The sequence below is a fragment of the Cebidichthys violaceus genome, unplaced genomic scaffold (assembly GCF_023349555.1).
Source record: "Cebidichthys violaceus isolate CVI_PGR_0920_01 unplaced genomic scaffold, fCebVio1.0.p SCAF_42, whole genome shotgun sequence".
Taxonomy (NCBI): domain Eukaryota; kingdom Metazoa; phylum Chordata; class Actinopteri; order Perciformes; family Stichaeidae; genus Cebidichthys; species Cebidichthys violaceus.
The window spans coordinates 1,939,251-1,959,973 of record NW_027176617.1 but is presented as its reverse complement, the minus strand read 5'-3'; the positions used below and the strand labels follow the sequence as shown (position 1 = coordinate 1,959,973).

At 42.6% G+C, this 20,723-nt stretch overlaps 1 protein-coding gene across 2 annotated transcripts; it reads right to left on the bottom strand.

Annotated features, from left to right (window-relative positions):
• Nucleotides 1–6,127: 6,127 nt before the first annotated feature.
• Nucleotides 6,128–19,204, bottom strand: pdcd6ip (programmed cell death 6 interacting protein). Of its 2 annotated transcripts, none has more exons than XM_068728479.1 (18): nucleotides 18,912–19,204; nucleotides 16,283–16,337; nucleotides 16,129–16,198; nucleotides 15,196–15,323; nucleotides 14,443–14,596; nucleotides 13,692–13,792; nucleotides 12,282–12,413; nucleotides 11,917–12,139; nucleotides 11,417–11,540; nucleotides 11,152–11,329; nucleotides 10,093–10,204; nucleotides 9,709–9,878; nucleotides 9,024–9,272; nucleotides 8,658–8,792; nucleotides 8,386–8,480; nucleotides 8,043–8,160; nucleotides 7,735–7,925; nucleotides 6,128–7,260 (listed from the first exon to the last, which is right to left on the bottom strand). In XM_068728479.1, the coding sequence occupies exons 1-18, from the start codon at nucleotides 19,115–19,117 to the stop codon at nucleotides 7,062–7,064; spliced, it is 2,640 nt and encodes an 879-aa protein (XP_068584580.1). In that variant the 5' UTR covers nucleotides 19,118–19,204; the 3' UTR covers nucleotides 6,128–7,061. The 2 variants fall into 2 exon arrangements, with proteins under 2 accessions (XP_068584580.1, XP_068584582.1); XM_068728481.1 differs by having other exon boundaries at nucleotides 12,282–12,398.
• Nucleotides 19,205–20,723: the final 1,519 nt, after the last annotated feature.

Here is a 20,723-nt window from a genome sequence, read left to right as displayed (position 1 = left end):
GCACAAGCTTTTAAGGTTTATTTGCATTGAGAGGAGGGAGTCTCTGCTTTTTCTGCCTTAATTGACCGGTTTGCCGGAATAAATTTGCAAAGGCTACGCAGTGGCCACTGATGTGAGGGCATTCAAACTGCAAATGGATCTCTGACTGTGTTATATGATTTAATATAATCTTGTATCTAAAAGGGTTACATTTCAGCAGTTTAAATGCAATTAATAAGGAAAAGGGGAGATGAGGAAGTTGCCGTTATGTTCCAATAATTAGACTGCTGACCGAAAAAACTAAAATATTTCTCATGTAAGAAATAAGATGTGCACGTTTGAACAGAAACCATGCTTCCAGCTGTCATTTGAGATTTGATGACTAAATGTCATAGAAATACACATAGTCTTAGGTGCGCGCGCACGCACACGCACACACGCATGCACACACACACACACACACACACACACACACACACACACACACACACACACACACAGACAGACAGACAGACAGATAGATATTGACGAGAAACAGCGGGCTGCAAAGGAAGAGAAAGAGAAAGTAAAACACAGGAAGCAAGAGGCAGTGAGACAGGTAAAGTCCATACAGGACATCCGGTTGTCCAACAATGGGATGAGTCAATACTGTAGTAATACTGTGGTGCACTGCAGCATACCTGGAGGGGCTCAGACCTGTTGATGCAATCAGTGGTGGATATCTCAAGTTTTCTCTTTGCTCCCATCTGTCTCCTCTCCACTTGGCTGTCAACCTCTCTCGCAGCCCCCTCTCCCATCTTTCCTCCCACAACTCCTGCCGTCCTCTCCTCTCTTCTGTCCCCTCCTCGCTCATTATGTACGTCGCTGGGGAAAAGAAAACGCCGGTTCTGCAAAAGTCAGTTCTTGGAGATGAGGGGAAAAAAAAGAAAGCAGCCTTAATTCCACAAGTCATTCACACCATCTCATTATACTTTTTCCATTATCGTGCTTTTTTTTTGCACTTCTATTTTGGGATTTTATTTTGATCTTGCTTTTATGCTGCCTGAATCTGTCTGATTTCATTGTTAAGCACCCTGCATGTAAATTCACAGATTTAATTTCAACATGTATTACTTGTGGTCATGAAGCTCCCTATTCACATTTAGTTCAGGTATTTAAACAAACAGGTTGAGATTTTCATCAGACAACAGTGAATCTCTCCCTCATCCATCTTCTTCTCCTCTCTTTCCCACACATACGTCCTCCTCCATCCTTGGGAACTCAATCTCTTCCCCTCTCTCCATCCAAACCTTCCTTCCTCCTTCCTTCCTTCCTACTAATTATGTTAAATCATTTCCTACATTTATCACTCCCTCATTCTCTGCATCCTTACTGTCATTCTGTATTGTTGACCTGGAAGCCTCTGAGCCTGTTCTCTCAGCCGTGGGCATCATGACCATAAGCTGAGTCGCGAGGCTATTTATATTTGTTCCTAATGAGGTGAGATTTCTCTCCGCCATAGCAACGGTCTCTATGGAGACCCTGCACTTGGATACCAGATCCCATCCTGTTTTAAATGTCTTATTATGGGCTGTGCCTTCCCCCTGTGTATCGTAGCCTAATTAATTCTGAATTATCGCCCCTCTCTGTGTGAACGGTAAAGAAATGCCCTCAAATTACCACCAATCTGGCATCAGCACAAGTTTACATCTAAAACACAGAGAAGAGGAACACTGGTCAGTTTGCAGCGTCAAGCAGATCAATATCAAAGCAGTTAGGTACGCAACCTGATGCACAACTCAATTTTTTAAATTGTCAACTTGGAGTAGAGACCACTAACATGTGCTCTCATTATTTGATCTGAAACACACACAGGAGGAGTAACTGTCTTCAGCGTGGTGCGATGGTGCTGATGGGTGCGCTATTGATCAGGTCTGAGCCAAGTGAGGATGCCACGGTTGCGGCACAAGACCCAGGCTGCCGAGCTCAGATCATTAGAGGAGCTCTCTATGTCTGGGTCACACAGGTGTCGAGACCCGCCATCTCATTTCCTGCCACAAAGCGAGACAACCAATCAATAAAGCGGTAGAGCAACTTCTAGAGAAAGCCACAGTGGTGAGAGAACACACACACTCTCTCACACACACACACACACACACACACATATATATATATATATATATATATATATATATATATATGGATGGTCTCTGTACCTTTGTATTTACAGTAAGACTTGGAAATGTTCCTTCCTTTCTCCTAATGACAGACACTCTGAGACAGCTGCATGCACATGTACTCACACAGGTACACACACAAAAACACACACCCTGACAGGTGCTGCATTGTTATGGCATGTCCAACTCTGGCAGCTTGTTTTTCCTCAGACCTCTCACCCTGTTTGATGACTCAGAGACGGGGAGATGAAAGGAAAGGCAGGGACAAGGGGGAGGAGAAGAAGTGCACTCTTGACAGGAGGGGATGGAGGGGCCTGAGATAATTCGAGCAGAAAAGAAGGTTAAGTAAATCATATCATTAATGCTATGTTAAGAAATTGCTTTGACCTCTGTTCGGCTGTCTGCATATGCAAGAGTGCGTGTATGTGTCTGGCCTTTGTCCCACTAAAGCAGGTGGCAGCAATGACGTCCGTCTTCTTCCCAGCAGCAGCACACGCACACGCACACGCACACACACACACACACACACACACACACACACACACACACACACACACACACACACAAACTCACACACTTTCTCTCTGCTGCTCCGTGCTCTCTGGTGTCAGTCCCACTAGATTCTATCGTGCTTGAAATTCACTCATCATATCGGGTGGCCTCACTGTGCCGCTTGCTGACACGAGTGCGTACACGCATGCAAAAACACCCACGCACGCACGCATGAAGGAACACAGCGCGGTCTGGACTGACTTGATTATACAAGCAGAGCAGCTCAACCTGACAGAGAAACAAGCACCAAAAAGGAAACACAAAAAGAATATAAAAGGCTTATTTGCCCGTGTTGTATAAGCATGCTTCATCTTCCCACTCTCGCCTACCCTCACCCACACAGGTTAGATCCAATAGCTTGTGCCAGGCCTCTATATCCTGCAACACAAACATCCCTGTGTGAAGGAATATTGCAGTCGAGTTCTTTTTCATAATCTCCTCCCTCTACACCCACACATGCACATAGTGAGGGGGTGAGAGGGAGACGGGGGTAAAAGGAAGAGCTGGTAAAGGAAAATGAAAAAATGAAAAGAGAAGATGTGAGGGGGGGGGGGGGAGAGAGAGAGAGAGAGAGGGAGAGAGAAGTGCTCATGAGAGCCAGGAGGTAGTTGTTATAGTAACTGAGTCTCTATACCTGTCAATCAGAGCTATTTCAGGCATCTCGCTTCTATGGAGAAAAAAAAGCCCTCACATACCAGGGCCAGAGAGCTGTACCGTTGAGGCAAAATTATCAACCAACGCACATGCACCAATACTGGCAACTTGTAAGCTGAAAGACTGATCAAATTAACACCATAAATGAGATTTCAGCACTATGTCATTTCTATTTTTTTTTTTAAACAAGATTCTCACATTTTGTACTTCACAGTGCACTGTGAAGGAGACAAAAAGCAGAAAGACAGCCAGAGCATCTGCACACTTTTCTGCACCAAAGAATGATTAGACAATCGTTGTTTTCAATTTTAAACATAGTACAATAAATTAATTCCAAACGGCTCTATCAGAGAAGTGCTTCCCAAGCTTCAGCTCTGTCCGATGAAATAAATTACCCCCCCATAGACATTACCTGTCATGCTTCTAATTTGTTAATTTCACTTGATTTTAAACTGGATGATATTTAACTCTATCAATTAATGTACTGAAAGTGGATTGTTTAATTGTTCTTTTACACAAAAGAACAGCCAATGTTAAGTAAGTTTGGTATGCTTTACTACTACTTTCCCAAGACTCAATACTGCTAAACTCTAAGAACAATTCTATTGTTTTCACTCAAATAGAAAATCTAAATCAGGACTGCAATCTTAAGGCTTGCCATTTTGAATTATTAAATAATTGATCCATACTAGCAGCTTAGGTTAACCATGCCAACCATTTATCTTTACCCACGGTTTTAAAATGTGAAATATTGGAACCATTTATACATAAAAATGACTTTTAGCGAAAGCTAACTATCTCAACTATTTATCTATACTTTTAGCTAACGTTAATTCCAGCAGTCTGTAGCCAACACTAATTACTGTAAGTTATTACAACTATTTAACATTTCCCATTGCTTTTGAATTTATATCACAATGGTTTATTATAGCTAGTTAACTAATTAGCTAACTATTTCAAACATGTATCCATTACTTTTAAATGGCTTTTAAACAGTTAGTTGAACAGATTCTTTATTATTATTTGTTATGTTAGCTATTTTAAACATGCATACTTTTCTTTTAGCCAACTATTAAAACCATTTATCTTGAAAAGTTATATGAACAGATTATTAATTTATTTTTAGTTAATGTTAATTATTCGCCCATTTTTCCTTACTTTTAGCTAACGCTAACTGTTTAGAGTTCCTAGCCAACTAACGCTAGTTTTCAAACTCAATTGCAACTTCTTTTTGCATCCAATTGCAACGGTTAGTGTAAGGTATTTGAAACATAATTTATATTTTTAAATCAATTGAGCAAACGTACTTCATATTATTTCCATTTACCGTCTGGCAAATGTAGAAGTAGCACCTGCGGTAGCGTTACTCTTACCAGTGAATCACTGTATCTGAGAATATGCTTCCTTAATAGAGTAAGTCTGTGTAATCATCTACATCATAGCCAAAGAAAACCCTCAATTCAGCTCTATAACCAATAAACACATGGTGAGGAGGAGAGAACAGCGATGAGAGAGTGGGGGAGTAAGAATAGTGTGCTGAGTTTTGGAGCCATTAGGCAGAAGGTAATTAATACCTGTCACCGTAGTGCTCTGTTCTGCTGCCTTTATTCTGTTTCAGACCAATTAAAATATGACACTCCTCTCGTGGAAAGCGTCTTGTTAAAATTAAGCGCCTGAGACGCAGAGACACCTTTGATAAACACATCCAGAGCTACAATTGGCTTTGGCAGCAACGGCATGCTGTATGGATAGATAAAGAGGAACACGGCTGTGTGTACGTGTTGTTGTCACCTCCAGTAGGAGATGTGAACTGTTAGATCTGATTAAAAGTGTCTCCTTCCTTGTGAGTTTCACTCTCAAACGCACTGGAGAATGACGTGATGTTATGAGACGTTTATGAGCCAAGAGATACTGACCAGTGAAGACAAGTCACTGCCAACCATTTGCGGCTTGGACTGCAAAGGACAGACGAATGGTAAGCAGAAACGAGCCAGGGGAGAGGGGGAATAAATGGAGGAGAGAGCAGCTGAGGATATGAAAAAAAAAAAAGACAGGTGGTATACAGAAAAAGGCTTAGAAGCAAAGGACCATCTAATGAAGAGAGTCCGATAGGAAGGAAAACAAAGGATGGGAGAGAGCGCTGGGAGAAAAGGGAAGTGAAATATGGTGGGTTTTTTCCAGCAGATAGGAACTCGAGAAGACAGATTAGACGGAAAGAATAGAGTGGAAAACGGAGAGGTGGAGTGATGGATGCAGGCAGGGGACCAGCAGCTCTCTGCCAACATCTCCATGCATCCTTCCAGACATCACACTGCGTTGCCATCTGCCCCACACACACACACACACACACACACACACACACACACACACACACACACACACACACACACACACACACACACACACACACACACACACACACAAAAAATGTGAAAGCATTAGCGTCTCCTGACACTGAATAAATATCTGGGGATGAAATCTGTCTGTGGAGAAAATCACCTGCGGGGAAATATATATGATTGGATGAGATCACGACCTCACTGGAACGTAATTTGCATGTCATCTAAATGGGATCTGATCCCAATGCTCGGGAGGTCAAAAGGCCTCCGATTCGTCGGGACGGCACAACTCACTTCCCCAATTGGCTGAAAAAGGAGAGACAATGGCAGTTGAACAGTAGCTCTGCTGCTGCTCCCTCTGTGAGCGACAGGACTGCCCTCTTCTGGCTGCTTTTACAAATCTCCACAGTTAAGACATCCAACATGTAAAGACAGACACATTCTGGATGGCAGGTGATGTTTTTTTTTTTAATCACATTAGAGCTGAGGAATAAAAATAAACAAAGAGCATGAGAGTGCAGCACAGAGTGTTTTTCGGTTAACCACATAGAGAGTCTTATTTATACATATATTTATATAATAGAGCCATTTCTCCCATGTGTATAGTGTCTGATTGTAACACAGAAATATACCAACAATCCCTGGGTGAGAGAGAAAAGAGTGAAAAAAAAAAAAGAGAGCAGAACTCTCAACAGTCATCATCTACATTAGAAAACCTACAGGCCATTCGTTTTTATAGGTTTATACATCAGCGAGGCATCAGTATTCATTACAAAAATAGGAATATAGTTGATATAGAATCCCTGGGGTTGATTGAGTGGGTGGGGGGGTGAGGATGTGGCTGTGCCCTCCCATCAGTGGCATGACTAGCGATGACCACCCATCCGCCCACCCATCACATACACACCGACCAGGAAACGAAGAGCCATCCTTGGATTCTGTGCGCCTCCATGCGTGTTGTACAGCAGACAATGGAAACCAGTTTGGGATTAAATTAAACAAAACCAAAACCGTTAGAAAATGAGTATGTAAAAAAATAAAAATAATAATAACCTTACGGGCAAAAGAGGGGGTTAGTGCATTGATGAAAGTTGAGATAGTTTAGGAAAAGCGCAGTCAGAACCCAGAAAACATGAGCTAGGATAGAAAGAAAGGGGGCGGGGTCAAAATGAGAAAGTGTCGACATAATAAAGGGTTTTAGAGAGAGAGAAAGTGCAAAGCAGTTCTGAGGTCGCCTCTCACTAGGGTTTCTATAGCTGCTGTTATTGAGACAAAACTAAACAGGAGAGGGGAGCGAACGAAGATGAAGTGTTATTGCTGGGGGTATTTTTTTATTTGGTGTTAACTGGTGAGATAAAGAATGAGAGGAAGGAGAGGGGAGTTATTGCTGAGGGTAGTAGGGCTGCTGCTGAGGGGGTTGCTGGGGGTAGCCAGGGTAGGGCTGTCCAGGAGGAGGGGCTGCTGGGTAGCCTCCCTGCTGTCCTGGATTCTGCTGATAGGGCATGTAGGGCATGTTGGGCATGTTGGGCATGGTGTACTGTCCGTAAGCATAGGGATTGTAGCCAGGCATCTGGTAGCACCTGCATGAGCATCACAACAGAGGAAAAAAACGTCAGAGTGATGTTCACCAGATATCATACATGAAATGAATAGTCCAACGTTTTGGTAAATATGCTTCGTGAGTAAGAGAGTAAGATCAGATCGATGCCACTCTCATGTCTGTGTGGTAAGTACGGAGTTAGAGCCAGCAGCAGGTTAGCTTAAAGACTAGGAACAGGGGGAAGCTAGCTTTTTCCTCCTGCTTCCAGTCTTTATGCTAAGCTAACAGGCTGCTGGCTACAGCTACCTATTTACCCAACGGTACAGAGACATGTGTTTTTAGTACAAGGGGTTTTGAATTGATTTAGATTGGATTAAAAAAAAAATAAAAACTGATGTAACTACAAGAAGGAGCTAAACGCAGCATAAAATCATGTCCACTCTATCCTGACATCAACATACTCCGTTATGAGGGTCAATACTCAGAAATCTGGATGCTGTGATTGGAAACTCACCCTGGATAGCCTTGATAGTTGGGGTAAGGTGGTCCCTGGGCCTGGGATGGTGGGGCCATAGGTGGTTGGTTGCTGTTGGGAGGCCCCATTGGTGGTGCATTGATGGGAGGGGTGGAGGCTGCTTGAGGGGTGACATTCGGTGGAGGAGGCCTGGATGGGGGCTGGGGCTTCGCCTGGGGTGGTTGAGGTTGCTGGGTTCAGCAAGTGGAGAGAAAGACGACAGATCAATATCTAACCATCAGCCTCACATCTGCTGCAAGGGTATAGAACATTTGTTTTTTTTTTTTTTTTTTTTGTTTGCTGCTTACAAAGACGGTCCTGGGAGCAGGGGTTGGGCCACCAGCAGGGGCAGCGGGGGTGCTCTGATAGGCAGGAACGTTGAAGGACGGAGCGCTGGGCTCTCGGGCGATGCTCTGCTGCAGGTCCCTGAAACAGCAAAAATAGTGACTGTGCTGCAATGTTTCCTTCATATTCATGCATTTATTAGCACCTTGAAACTAATCCTGGAATTGGCCTAGAGTGTTAAAATCTTAAATCAGACTACAAACTAAAAACGAGTATATATAAAACTGGTGAGTGGCCTACCTTAACTCCCTGGTCAGCTGGTATAACTGCCACACACATCAATCAAATACACAAAAAAGTACATACTTAAGTAGTTCATCCCGCTCTGTCTTGCGAGCAAAAACAATGTCGCTGCATTTGTTCTGGAACTTAAGCAGGATTTCTGTCAAGTCGTTGTAGAACTGAGGAAACAAAAGAGGACAAACATAAATCACCTGGCTTGCAAACCACCTTGACTCTAAAAAAAAAAAACCCCTAACAAATAAAAGTAGAACGTTTCTGACAGGATATGCATTACTGCAGCACAGAGCATCCTTGCAGAGGCACGCATGTGCCGGTGTGTTGTGCTGAGCGAGTACCTTGGTGCCTTCGCGCAGGTTGTTGCTGATCTCAACGTAGCTGTCATGGGCTGAAGCCAGCTTCTTCAGAACCTCCTCCCTCTGGTTGGCTTCCGTGTTGGACTGCTTCAGACTGCTGAACTCCTGGTGGGACGTCTGGAAAGGAGATCACAGATTGAGGAGATTAACTGCTAACTCTTTTTTGAACAAAAGTATATTTAAGAACAGCAGACTATCATTTTTTTCCCCCACACACACAGTGGGTTACTGAGAGGGTAAAGTGGGTTTTTACTCACTCTTTGGAAGGAATCTGCACTGGTGAAATGGTCTCATTAACTCTTTTTAACGGCTCAATCATTATCTTTGTCTGTGTTTGTTTATGTATACCTGAACTTGTCCCAGCAGCTCTTCCTGCGTGCGGAGGGTGGCTTGTACCCGCTGGTTGTAGGCGCCGTACAACTGGTCGAGCTGGGAGAGTGACAGCTGCTCCTCATTGATGGTCCCATCGTGGGAGAGCGCCGTCAGGAAGCTGGTAGACATGTCAAAAGTCACAGCCTTGATCTCTCCCTCCAGGGTCTCCCTCTCCTTCTTCATCTCGTCCATCTGGGCGAGCTGGGAGCGCAGCACGTTCACGACCTGGGAGTAGAGGGACACGGTGAAAGGAGGTGGATTGGACATGCATGTACATCTCGACATCTTCTTCACATTCAGTAGTCTACCCTGACCTCTCGCCCTCGTGATGACTGCAATATACTGTAGTTTTTCCACTTTGGCGTGAATACAGTGTAGTTGTGGAGAGACTTCTCGCACTCCTGCCTTGTGCTTTCCTACTTCTGCTTGCTTAGTTCTTTAAAGTTCCCCAGAGACACACAACGCAAAGTCAGCAAACAAAATGAAAAATGGAGCTACTGTGGGGAGGAGGGACAGGGCCATGAAGTCCACTGGGTGTTTCTATGTTTATGTGGAACACAAAATTCCTTAGTATGAGGTGACACACAAAAACGAACCACAACAATGAAAAGCTCAACATCATCTGGCTTAAACAAACAAACATCAGTGCGAGCTGACAGACCTCGCTGCCCTGCAGGGTCTTGGTTGGGTTGGCGGAGGGGATGGCAGCGTTGAGCTCGTTCTCCGGCTTACACAGCAGGGCAATCATGTCACAGTGGGTGGTGTAGCGGTCCCTCACCACCTGGTCCGCTTGCACGGCCTTGTCCAAGATGTTACTGAAGTTAGCTCCCTCTGGTAGAGAGAAGGGAGGGAGGGAGGAATGAAGGGAGGTATAGTTAGAGGCAACAAGAGAGAAGGAGGAAGGAAAAGAGGAAGAGGGGATTGCAACTTTCAACAGTGGATGACACGGAGACAAACTTCATGAACAACAACAAGAAGAAGCATGTGTATTCAGAGTGTGTGTGTGTGTGTGTGTGTGTGTGTGTGTGTGTGTGTGTGTGTGTACCTGTGCGAAGGGGCTTGTAGAGGTCTCCAGAGGGGGTTCTGTTCCAGCGCTGGTTGAACTTGGTTCTCAGCTCGTTGTCTGTCGTCTCTTCGTCGTTCAGCATCTTCAGAGCCTGAAGACGAACACAACACACAAAACATACAGAGTGCTTTAACAACACACACACACACACACACACACACACTCCTCAGATGATTATACCTTTATTATTCAGTTTGTCGTTTTTGGGCCATGTGTAAGTATTTTTGAGGAGTATTTTATATCCAGAGTATATTTACTCAGCCTTTTCATTGGCACCAACTAACAATTGATTTATCAATATATCATGTTTTCTATAAAATTTCAGTCAATAGGGAGCTCAAGAAATGTCTTAAAATTGCTCATCTGTCTGACCAACAGTCCAAAATATAAAATTTACAGATATAGAAGAATGAAGAGCATTTCCTGTATTTGTTCAATTGATTGTTTCAGCACTACTTTCATGTGTAATAACATCTAGAAATGCTAGTAAATAATATAAAGTCTACTTTTTGGCTAGCAGAGCTATACTTTATGGTAATGGCTCTTTATCAACACAACAGACTACTTTTTGGGGGAAATTAGGACATTATGGGTTTGGACTTTACAACTCTGCCAACAAACTTGGAAGCAGTTTGTATATTTTAGGTTTTTACTCCCGTCTGTTTATTTGTTTGTCAGCAAGATTTTCTAAAAAATAATAAATTGGTTGGCTGAAGCAGGAGGACAGACCGTCCTTGGCCCAGAGATCAGTGGATTAGATTTCAGTGATGATACTGATCTGGGATTTGCGCTATTGGGAACGATTATGAGTTTTTAGCATTCATGTGGTCTTCTGGCAGTGGTGCTAAACAGCATTTCATTCATATGCTTCTTTGTCAGGAAAGCAAAGCCACATGAATAACAAGCTGTTAACAAAGGCTGTAGTTCTAAAAGTGCCTGCTTTACTTTTTAAATAAATTGGTGGTTACGGTAGATCACTGGTTATGTGATCTGCAAAGTGCAGTTGCATATCTATAATTCAGTGTGTGTGTGTCTGACCTCATCCAGGATCTCTCTGTTGCGGGTCAGAAGCTCAGGCAGATCTCTGATTAGCTGCTCAATGCTCTGCAGTCCTCCCAGCTGCACGATGGCTCGGGCCTTCTCTGCAATGGATTGTGGGATAGAATCTCCTGACAGGTCCTCCAGAGCAGCCGGCAGGTTGAGGGATGCCAACACCCTGACGGACAGTTACAAAGAATCTGTCAGTTACTAAGGTCTCCACAAACATCAACTTGTGCACTTTACTCTTTTCAGGACAGCGTACCCATTGCAGAGATTGGTGGCCTCCCTCATGGTTCCCACCAGTCTGTTCACAGTCTCAGCCTTCCTCTGGGTGTAAATGCTCATGGACTGCTGCACCACCATGGGGACCATCTTCTCAAACAAGTCTGAAGAGATAAGAACAACATAAACTGGTTGAAAAAAACAAAACAAAAAACAGCCAGACAGAGAGCGTGTTATAGTCAAGATCCCATCTGCAACCATAACAACGCTTCCGTCTTACATATAATGTCTTTGAATGCGAGTTTGCTTTAGAATTTCTCAGCACAGCACTCTATAATGTTAAGTTAAAACTTAAAAAAGAGAGATCTGACTAGGCATCTAACTCTTGTAAGTGATGAGCATATATCCCAAATGTCAAACTATTTCTTTAAACTTTGACACAGCGTTTTATCTCTTATACTCCGGGAGAGAGACATAAAAGTATCTACAAGTGTGTCAAACACTCTTTACAACAAAGGAACTGTGTTTTGTGTATTTTACCTGCAAATTTCTGGCTGAGTGGAGGTGTGATGGTGGCGGCTTTGACGAGCGCCGCCTTCCCGATGTGTTCCAGGTCCTTGACCTCGGGCACGCGGTCATGGTAGATGAAGTCGTTGTCTTTCTTGGCTGCGACGAGGGCTCGGTTGATCTTCTCGCTCAGATCCTTGACGCTCACGTATTCGTCGTAACCAGACGCCACCGTCTTCACCAACTCCGCTGAGCGCTAGAGGGACGAACAGACGGTGAGGATTAAATGTGCTCCATGAATACGCTTTCTAGTTTTTGGATGTGAAACTTCAAGGCATGTAACGTCCAGTTTTTTGAAGGTGACATAAGATTTAGGGATCTATGTGAAAGCTGTGCACCTGCAGGCGAGCGATCTCCTCCCCGAAGCGCTTCTTCTGCTTAGACACGACGCTCTGGTGCAGCTCAGCGTTGGCTTGCATGATGGTGTGCTTGGCCGCCAGCACCGACAGCACTTCCTGAAAATAAAAATACTGACCAGGGAGAGGCAACCACAGAGCAACACGCAGGCACGAAAAACATATATATATATATACACACACACGCACACGCGCGCAACGGCAATGCAAACCACAAAATGGCAGACGCACACCAGCGAGGTCAAATCACAAATTGCATCACAAAAGCCAATCACAAAACAGGTACAAGCAGTCAGAGGTGTGCAAACACAGCACAAGCGCGCACATGCACACACACGCACATACATACACACCCAATGCCACCACCACGAGGGATGCAGAAAGAAAGGAGAGAAAACAGAACAGGCCATGAGTGTTTAATCTTTCATCAAAAGCTGCTACAACTTCATCAAATGTCCCATAGCCATATGTGTGTGTGTGTGTGTGTGTGTGTGTGTTCTGATATTCACACATGTAGAAATGTATGGTGAAAATATAAGTAGTGTGTAGTTCACAGAGATAGACAAATACAGAATATGCAATGTTATTTAGTCATTTTGTCTTAAGTTGGCATAGTGTATCCTGGGTTCTTTTATAATATTCCCACTTTATATCATTATTACACTTTGTGAGTCCATGAGTGTGGACATTTGGATTAGGCTGAAGTGACACTTGATCAAAATGGACTTTGAGATACGTTCACACTAAGTCCACAGGGGTTTAAAGCTATTCCACTTTCAACTCTCTCTGAGAGACATGTTGAGCCTTTTATGCACACTTTCTGTGAGTCCACATTGCTGCAGACTTTGCCTGAGGGAATAACCCACAACGTTAAACACAAGGTCACCAGGGAAAGCCCGGAGCTGTATATTAAACACATGAAATTTAAAGTAATACAAGCATAGGCTATTTTACACACCCAGTTTATTCAACAACCATTTATTTTCATTTTCTTTATTTGATTCCGTTTTGACTTTGATTTAATTAACCTCAAAATATTGTGTCTGTAGTGTGAACTTGAGGTAGTGTGTGTTGTGTGTGTTTCAGTCAGATCGTAAGTACTTCAGCGGCCCATGATTAGACGGTAAGAAACCAATCAGAATGAAAAAAAGTCAAACTGCAGATTAGTAGTAACCAACCAATCAAGAGTAAATACAGGATGGAAATGGACCAATGAGAACAAAGAGAAGTTGCAATTTAAACAATCTCAAAGTCTGTTTTTTAGAAATACACACATACAAAACAAAAAGCACAATCAGACAATACACACGCCAAACCAACCAAGAATCCAAACTCTGTGCATCTTCACCACACCGAACACACGGCTGCCCTACAGGTGTGTCCCTCACATACCTTGGGAAGGTTGTCTTTGTACTGGCACTGCTTGCAGGCTTCGCCGTAGAAGTCTGCTGCCTGATTGGCCAGCTTTGCAATGACAGCGTCTTTCATCCTATCTATTGGGTGAACAAGACACTTTTAAGAGAACACCTCAAACAAAATACACTCAAGATAAGACAAGCTGATCAGAGCATCTGGTCTGTTAACTGATATCTGACATTTGGTCTTAATTCAGAACGCTCTGCAGCTGCAGTTTCTACACCAGCCTGATGAAATTGCTCTTACATTTTACAGAATATAAAAACTATTCAACAGCAACTCACCACCTCAGCAGAAAATGGGAGTTTAAATTTATGATGTAACTTTCAAAACTGTGCTTAGAAACTCTAATAAGCAGCTCTGTAGACAGAACTGGGACAGAGGCTCAAAACTGCCTTCTGCAGTCGTTCTAAATAAACCTTAAGGCAAACAAATGTGTATTATTAAAGATGCTTTTTATTCAAAGACAGGCAGATTTGTGATACCAGTTTCCATAAACTTGTTAAGACACATTTTCAAGCAAAATACTAAGATGTCCATGTCTATGATACACTTTTAAAACCAGGGAATTAAAACTGGAAGTTGTTTCTCTTCTTCCGAGTATCGACATGACAGAAACAGATAAATCATAATGATACACCGAAAAGGCTTGAAAGTCTCTCCAGTAGTTTATGATGCAACAGTCTCTCAGTGAAGACTTTGTGTGTGTTTGTCTGTCCTGTGGTACCTGAGGTGGCTTTGAGGAAGAAGACCTCCTGGGCCTGGGCCAGCATGATGAGCTTCAGGGTCCCCACAGTCTCGGGGGAGATGTCCATGGTGGGCTCCCTGTTCAGCGCTGACAGCACTGTGTCCTTGATGTGACCGAACGCTCCACTAGCCAGCTGGATGGTGAGACAGATAAAGAGCGAGAGACAGGTGAGACACTACTGCAGATACTGGCGGTGACTGTCGGTCGTAAAACAGCAGATAAATCTGGAAAACCTTTGTTTCTTTATATGAAGGGTTTGCAACAAAAGGTAATATCTTGTACATGGCATTTTGCTATTCTTAAAACTTCAAATAATTTAACTATTAACTAAATTAACTATTTGAAATATTAAAAAATACATTTGATGTCAGAAATATACGGTTTTTATCGCAGTTAAATTATTGAAGAAGAGAAGAAAAACATCAGTGGTAGTGTTGTGTACATTGAGTGAAACTACTTCTTCTTCTTTGTTTAAGTCATGGCCCTGTCCCAACACTAATTAAAATGCTTAAAGCACAGTTGTATCAGTAACTATACCAATCATAAAATGCAAATTAATATTCAATATGCTTGTAAAATCTTGAGAAAACAACAATAAACAATATTGGAAATGTGAACAGACTCCTAAAAGTCGCTTCCAGTTAACATCTGACACACAACAGAGTTTATCTGCATAGCCATAACAAAACAAAATCAAGAAGTACATCACTGTGTGTGTGTTGGTCTGCCCACCTGATAGAATTTGGCTGCAGTCTTCAGGCCCTCATCATTGTCCAGGTTCTGCTCCGAGGCAATCTGACTGGCCAAGGCTGCTGCGTTGAACAACACGCACGTCTTCTCGTAGCCCAAACTGGCCAAAGCTGCAACACACAAAAACAAAAACAAGATCTTCGTTAGAGTGCTTTCTGCTTCTTATCAGGGACAACTTCAACTGCAGAATAATATGCTTTCACAGCATCCTGGCTGGTTCTCACAGCTAAAAAAGTGGTGACAGAGGGGGAAAGTGACATCTATCTTTTATCCCTTGAGTACTGTGTCTGATATCAACTGCTTGCTTTTTGTGTGGGGTTGGCATTTTCTTCGACCAACACTTTCTACTGCTTCATTCTACAGTTTTCTCGCCTCAAAGTACACTGGAGAGAAAAAAGAATCCCACAGTCATGAGCTCCCACAATTCACCACAGAGGACAAAAGATTCCAGCTTGAGCAGAATAAATGTGAAGAATGAACTCAACAAAGAGCAGTCTTAAGAAGTGGAACATTATTTTCTCTCCCATTATTGTTCTTTTTCCTTTTGTGTATTTATTGCTGTTAGCACCTTGACAAAATGTCTTTCCGTCTCTTACACACATACAATACTTCAGAGGCAAAGTTTTACTCAACTCCTAAAAGGCATCTTATCAGGCCCGTTTCTGGACGCAAAATAAAACCAATTTATTTGAGAAAGCTTTGGTTCTTATCGGTTGTGTGTGTGTGTGTGTGTGTGTGTGTGTGTGTGAGAGATAGACACACAAAGCAACAGATAGTAACAGATGAATAGTAAGAGACAGCACGACAGATTTGTACCATTGAAGGTAAAGTCCTACATTGGCTTTAACTCTTTTTTAAATGCAGCATGCACAGATATTCTCCCACGTACACAAATGCACTTGAGGTTGCACTTACCGAGCTTGACCGAGCCACCGAACAGCGATCCTTTATCAAAGGCATCCTTCCATGTGAAGGTTAAGCAGAGCTGTGGAAACAGAGAGACGCTTTGTGTTCAAGTTCTTCTGTTTGGGAACTAAGTCTAACCATCGTGTGCCGTCTGATCAGTTACCTGGTTCTCAGAGAAGGGAAACTTGGGCTCAACCGCACACAGCTGGTCATAGTATCTGGAGAGAGAAAGAAATGTGTTCTTAAGCGCCGTCTACACCCAAAAATACCTGCTCTGATTGTTTTCAGATATGTCATCATTTTTCATTGGAAATGTTTTTTTTTTTATAACTATCATTGAACTTGACATTTAGATAAAGCTGAGTTTTAAAAAAAGGAGATAAACAGTAAATATGAACAATAATCATAACTGTGAAACAAGGTTAAAGAGGAGTAACAATAATTATATAACAGCAGCTGTGAGGTCTGAGGAATCTCTGCCATTTTAGAGACACTTGACAATGAGTCAGGAAAAAAATGTCAGGTCAGGCAAACACTGCAACGAGCACGCAGACCAACACACAGTCAGTGATCCTCAGCTCTTTGTCTTATCAGTATCTGTGCATGTGATGTAAATAGTCTATTATTAGAAATGACAACACGCAGAAGGGCCAGTTAGGGAAACCCCTGTTACCGGTTCATTCAGCCGGCTTAATCCAGAGCCAGGAAAAAGGCCGGAATTAAAACTTTTGCTTTCTACATAGAACCATAAACACACAGAGTTTGTTATCCTTTAGTCTCTCTCTCGCGCGCGCACACACGCGCACACGCACAAGCACAAGCTGAGACGAGGTGTGCCAACCGGTTACCTAACAAAAAAAAAACCTGGACAAAACAATCGTTACCATGATGACACAATAGCTTTGAAAACGATAGGGCCCGTCGTCCCGGCGACCTGGCACATGGCGGGACAGACGACATGTGCAGAGAAGACGAGGACCGGCAGCGCTAGCAGTCAGCAAGGGACACACATGCTAACTAAGACCCTGTATCTACAAACCCACAGCCCCTACAGCTTACACACAAAGCATGATAAAATATCACTGTACATTTTAGTTAGCTAGTTAGTTAGATTGCCAGATTAAAACAAAGGCCAAATCTTTCGGATCCTGTGAGAAATCTTTCCTCTTCAGTCAGTACAGATAATTTTTTTAGATTTTCTGTCAATATTTCTCTCAAATACTTTCTTATAAACCGTTGACATAAACCAGGGATGCACCTATTCAACAATTTGTCTCCAAGTACAAATGTTTACGCCTCAACTGAGTTTATAGGTCAATAGATCTGACACCAGTTATGTTATTTTCCCTAAATGTATGATCTGGATTGGTATAATTTTTATGAAAGGGCAACATGAGAAGAATAAACAACCAGCCACCTGCAAGCGCATACCTGGCTGACGTAATCTGGGCAAACCCTGTGCATTAAATAACTAATAAGTCATAGAGAAGAGAGACTGAAGTGAGAAAGGGCAAAGTCTGTATGTCACATATGAGTTTAGTATGTTAGTGTTTATTAGTTGATTGGTTATCGCACATGATAGGACGGATAAAGAGCAGGTTTACGGATTCTCCATTAGTGCTCAATCATTAATACGTTATAAGTCTGTAAACTGGTAATTGAATAAGAGCAAGACATGCACCGTAAATGGAACAAGGAACAAACATAAAACCTTTTTCTGTCACAGTTCCCCTATGCAAAGTAGTTACCACTGAGACACTCTTTTGCTCTTTACACTAAGCGTCTTATGCATTATACAGCCGCTATTTAAAAAAATAAACTCCACAGGCCTTCTCTGTAGCTCATGTCTCCGTGCGTTATGTGGCTTCAGAGTCTCGTAGACACACAATTGTTATGCTTTATTATATCCATCTGTTTGCTGATATGAAAAGATGTAACTCTCTTCCCTAGCCACCCTGGATGTCTGATCACGTGGCTGCCAGTGGACTGAAGGCCTCGGCTCTACTGTGTGTAGGCCTGACTGTGACAGCTGACAGGAGAGCTGTGCTTACACTTTCTCCCTGAAGCTGTATAGATACATAACTCCTGTAAATATATATAGATGTGCCCATGAGTTTGAATAGGCGAATGTATGAATGGATTTGTTGGCTAGTGATCTTCTGGGGAAGTCAAAAGTTATAATTAGTAGCTGTCACCCTTGCAACACAAACCCAGGAACAGTACGAGTCAGCTGATGATCAATCTTCCAAATAGAAACTGGCAGATGAAGATGGTTGCTTTATGCTGTCACTGACGTGCAGTTTTATTTGAGCTTTTGTGGTTGGTTTTATATAAATATATTTTACGCATTTTATTATGTTTAAGTCTATCTGTGCTCTGTGTTTTACCTTGGGGGACAATACAGTTTATGTTGAACGGTGAAGCTTATTCTAAAGCTACGATTTAGATAGTTTAACTTGACTTGAAGTCACTTCAATAAATTAACCAAAGCTTAAATCACAACTAGCTCGGCTAACCTAGCTCATTTCATTTAGTAGGTATCTGACCGTTCAGTTAAAGACGTAAACTTAACATGAATATCATATGAGTCTGTTATTATGGTGAGAAATTCCCCCGAGCAAAACAAGCTATAGCTTGACTAAGTTTAGCTCCCAGGTTAGCCACTCAAAGCTAACAAATTAGGGTGCGGCAATAACTGGACTAACTCACCTGCGACAGGTGAGAAGGTTGCTCTGAGTGTTAATATAACACGGTAGCTAAATCTGTCATGTTATAAGAGGAGGACTTTCTACCTGAGCAGGATCTCCAGGGAGCTCTCGTGCTTGTCCAGAGGCCTTCCCAGCGCATTCTTGCGAAGCTTGTTCAGCTCATCCACCGCTCGGATGTACTCCCCCTGCTCCTCGCCCGCTGGGTATGTAGCAGTTATAAATTTAGAAAGTGGTTTCACCAGATCCACCTCAGAGGACTTCTTTAACGGGACTGAAATAAACGTCGCCATTTCGGCCCGTAAAAGAGGTATATTGAATCAGAAAAACAGACGATAAGCGACCAACGAACACAAACAACAGCGAGCGAGCGACCCACTTCCTGGTTTCTGACAGGCGACGTCCAATTACGTCATGGGGGAACAGACAGGCGCACTGCGCAGACTCAGTAGCGTTTTAATGAGAAGTGGACCAGAGCGACAGATACAGTAATAGACAGACAGACAGACAGAGTAGATAGCCAGACGGACGGACAGTAGGAGCTGGCTCAAATCGTGGCAGCGGCAGCTAGTAGAGGCACTTCCTGTGGCAAGCTCAGCTGCCACGGCAAGTTGTGGCAGCTGCCACGACTTGCCGCGGCAGCTGCCACTGTTTGCCACTGTTCGTGGCAGCTGCCACAACTTGCCGCGGCAGCTGCCATAGTTTGGGAGAGGTGCCGCGGTAGTTTAGCCTTTATTTATCGTTATTTGACAATATGTGACAATACATTAATGTCCTTAAAGGTATGACTGTTGGTAGTTGTAATTGGTTTAGTACAAAAATGCCGATTTGTAATAGTATGGCCACTCGTTTTCATTAAACTAAGCTAATATAGGCTAACGTCAGTTGGTACTTGTTGCCCATGGCAACGATAAACACTGTCAGTCAGCGGACTGAAGAAATGCAAATTGCAAATATGGAAAAGATGCATTGTATTGTTTACAATAATGACAACCCATATCACCTATTGACTTGGATATGTTTATATATATATATATATATACACACAACATATATATACAACAACATATATATAACATATATATAACAACAAGCTGTGGCAGCTGCCACAGCTTGTTGTTGCGACAGTTTTCAGTTTGTTGGAGCTGCCACTACTTGCTGTGGCAGCAGCCACAGTTTGGGAGAGGTGCCGCGGCAGTTTAGCCTTTATTTTTCGTTATTTGACAATATGTGATAATACATTAAGGTCCTTAAAGGTATGATTGTTGGTCGTTGTAATTGGTTTAATAAAAAAACGACGATTTGTAATAGTATCGCTACTCGTTTTTATTAAGCTAATATAGGCTAACGTCAGTTGGTACTTGTTGGTACTCTGTTTGTCCTGTCTATGCTAACGAATTTCATTGCACAATGGATTTATCAATTCAGAAAAATATAATTTCGAAAAACAAACAGAGGAAAACATCTCTATACCTGTGGTGATAATTAAAAAAATATGTATGTGCCCTGCACTTGTTCACGCCTGACAGAAGTGCTCACTTAAAGGTGTACTCCCTCTTGTGGCCAAATGGGTCAATAACGCTTGTCTTCAATATGTACTATTCCTGGGTGCAGAAAACTGGAGCGGTCACTATTTTGTAAACTACAACACCAGATGAACAATACATATTTTGGAAAACAGTATACAGTTTAGGTCATGCTATGGAGCTTTAATGAGATGAAATAAAATGAAATCAAAAAACATATGTTGGGGTGGCTTCTTGCCATTAACTTTGAAGTCCTTGTCCTAACATACATTTATTTGTTTTATTTGTTTATTTATTTTGCAGGGACAATGCACACCAATCAACAGTAAAACTGTGAGTGAGCCAGAGTTAGCCAGAGAGGCTAGTTTTCATC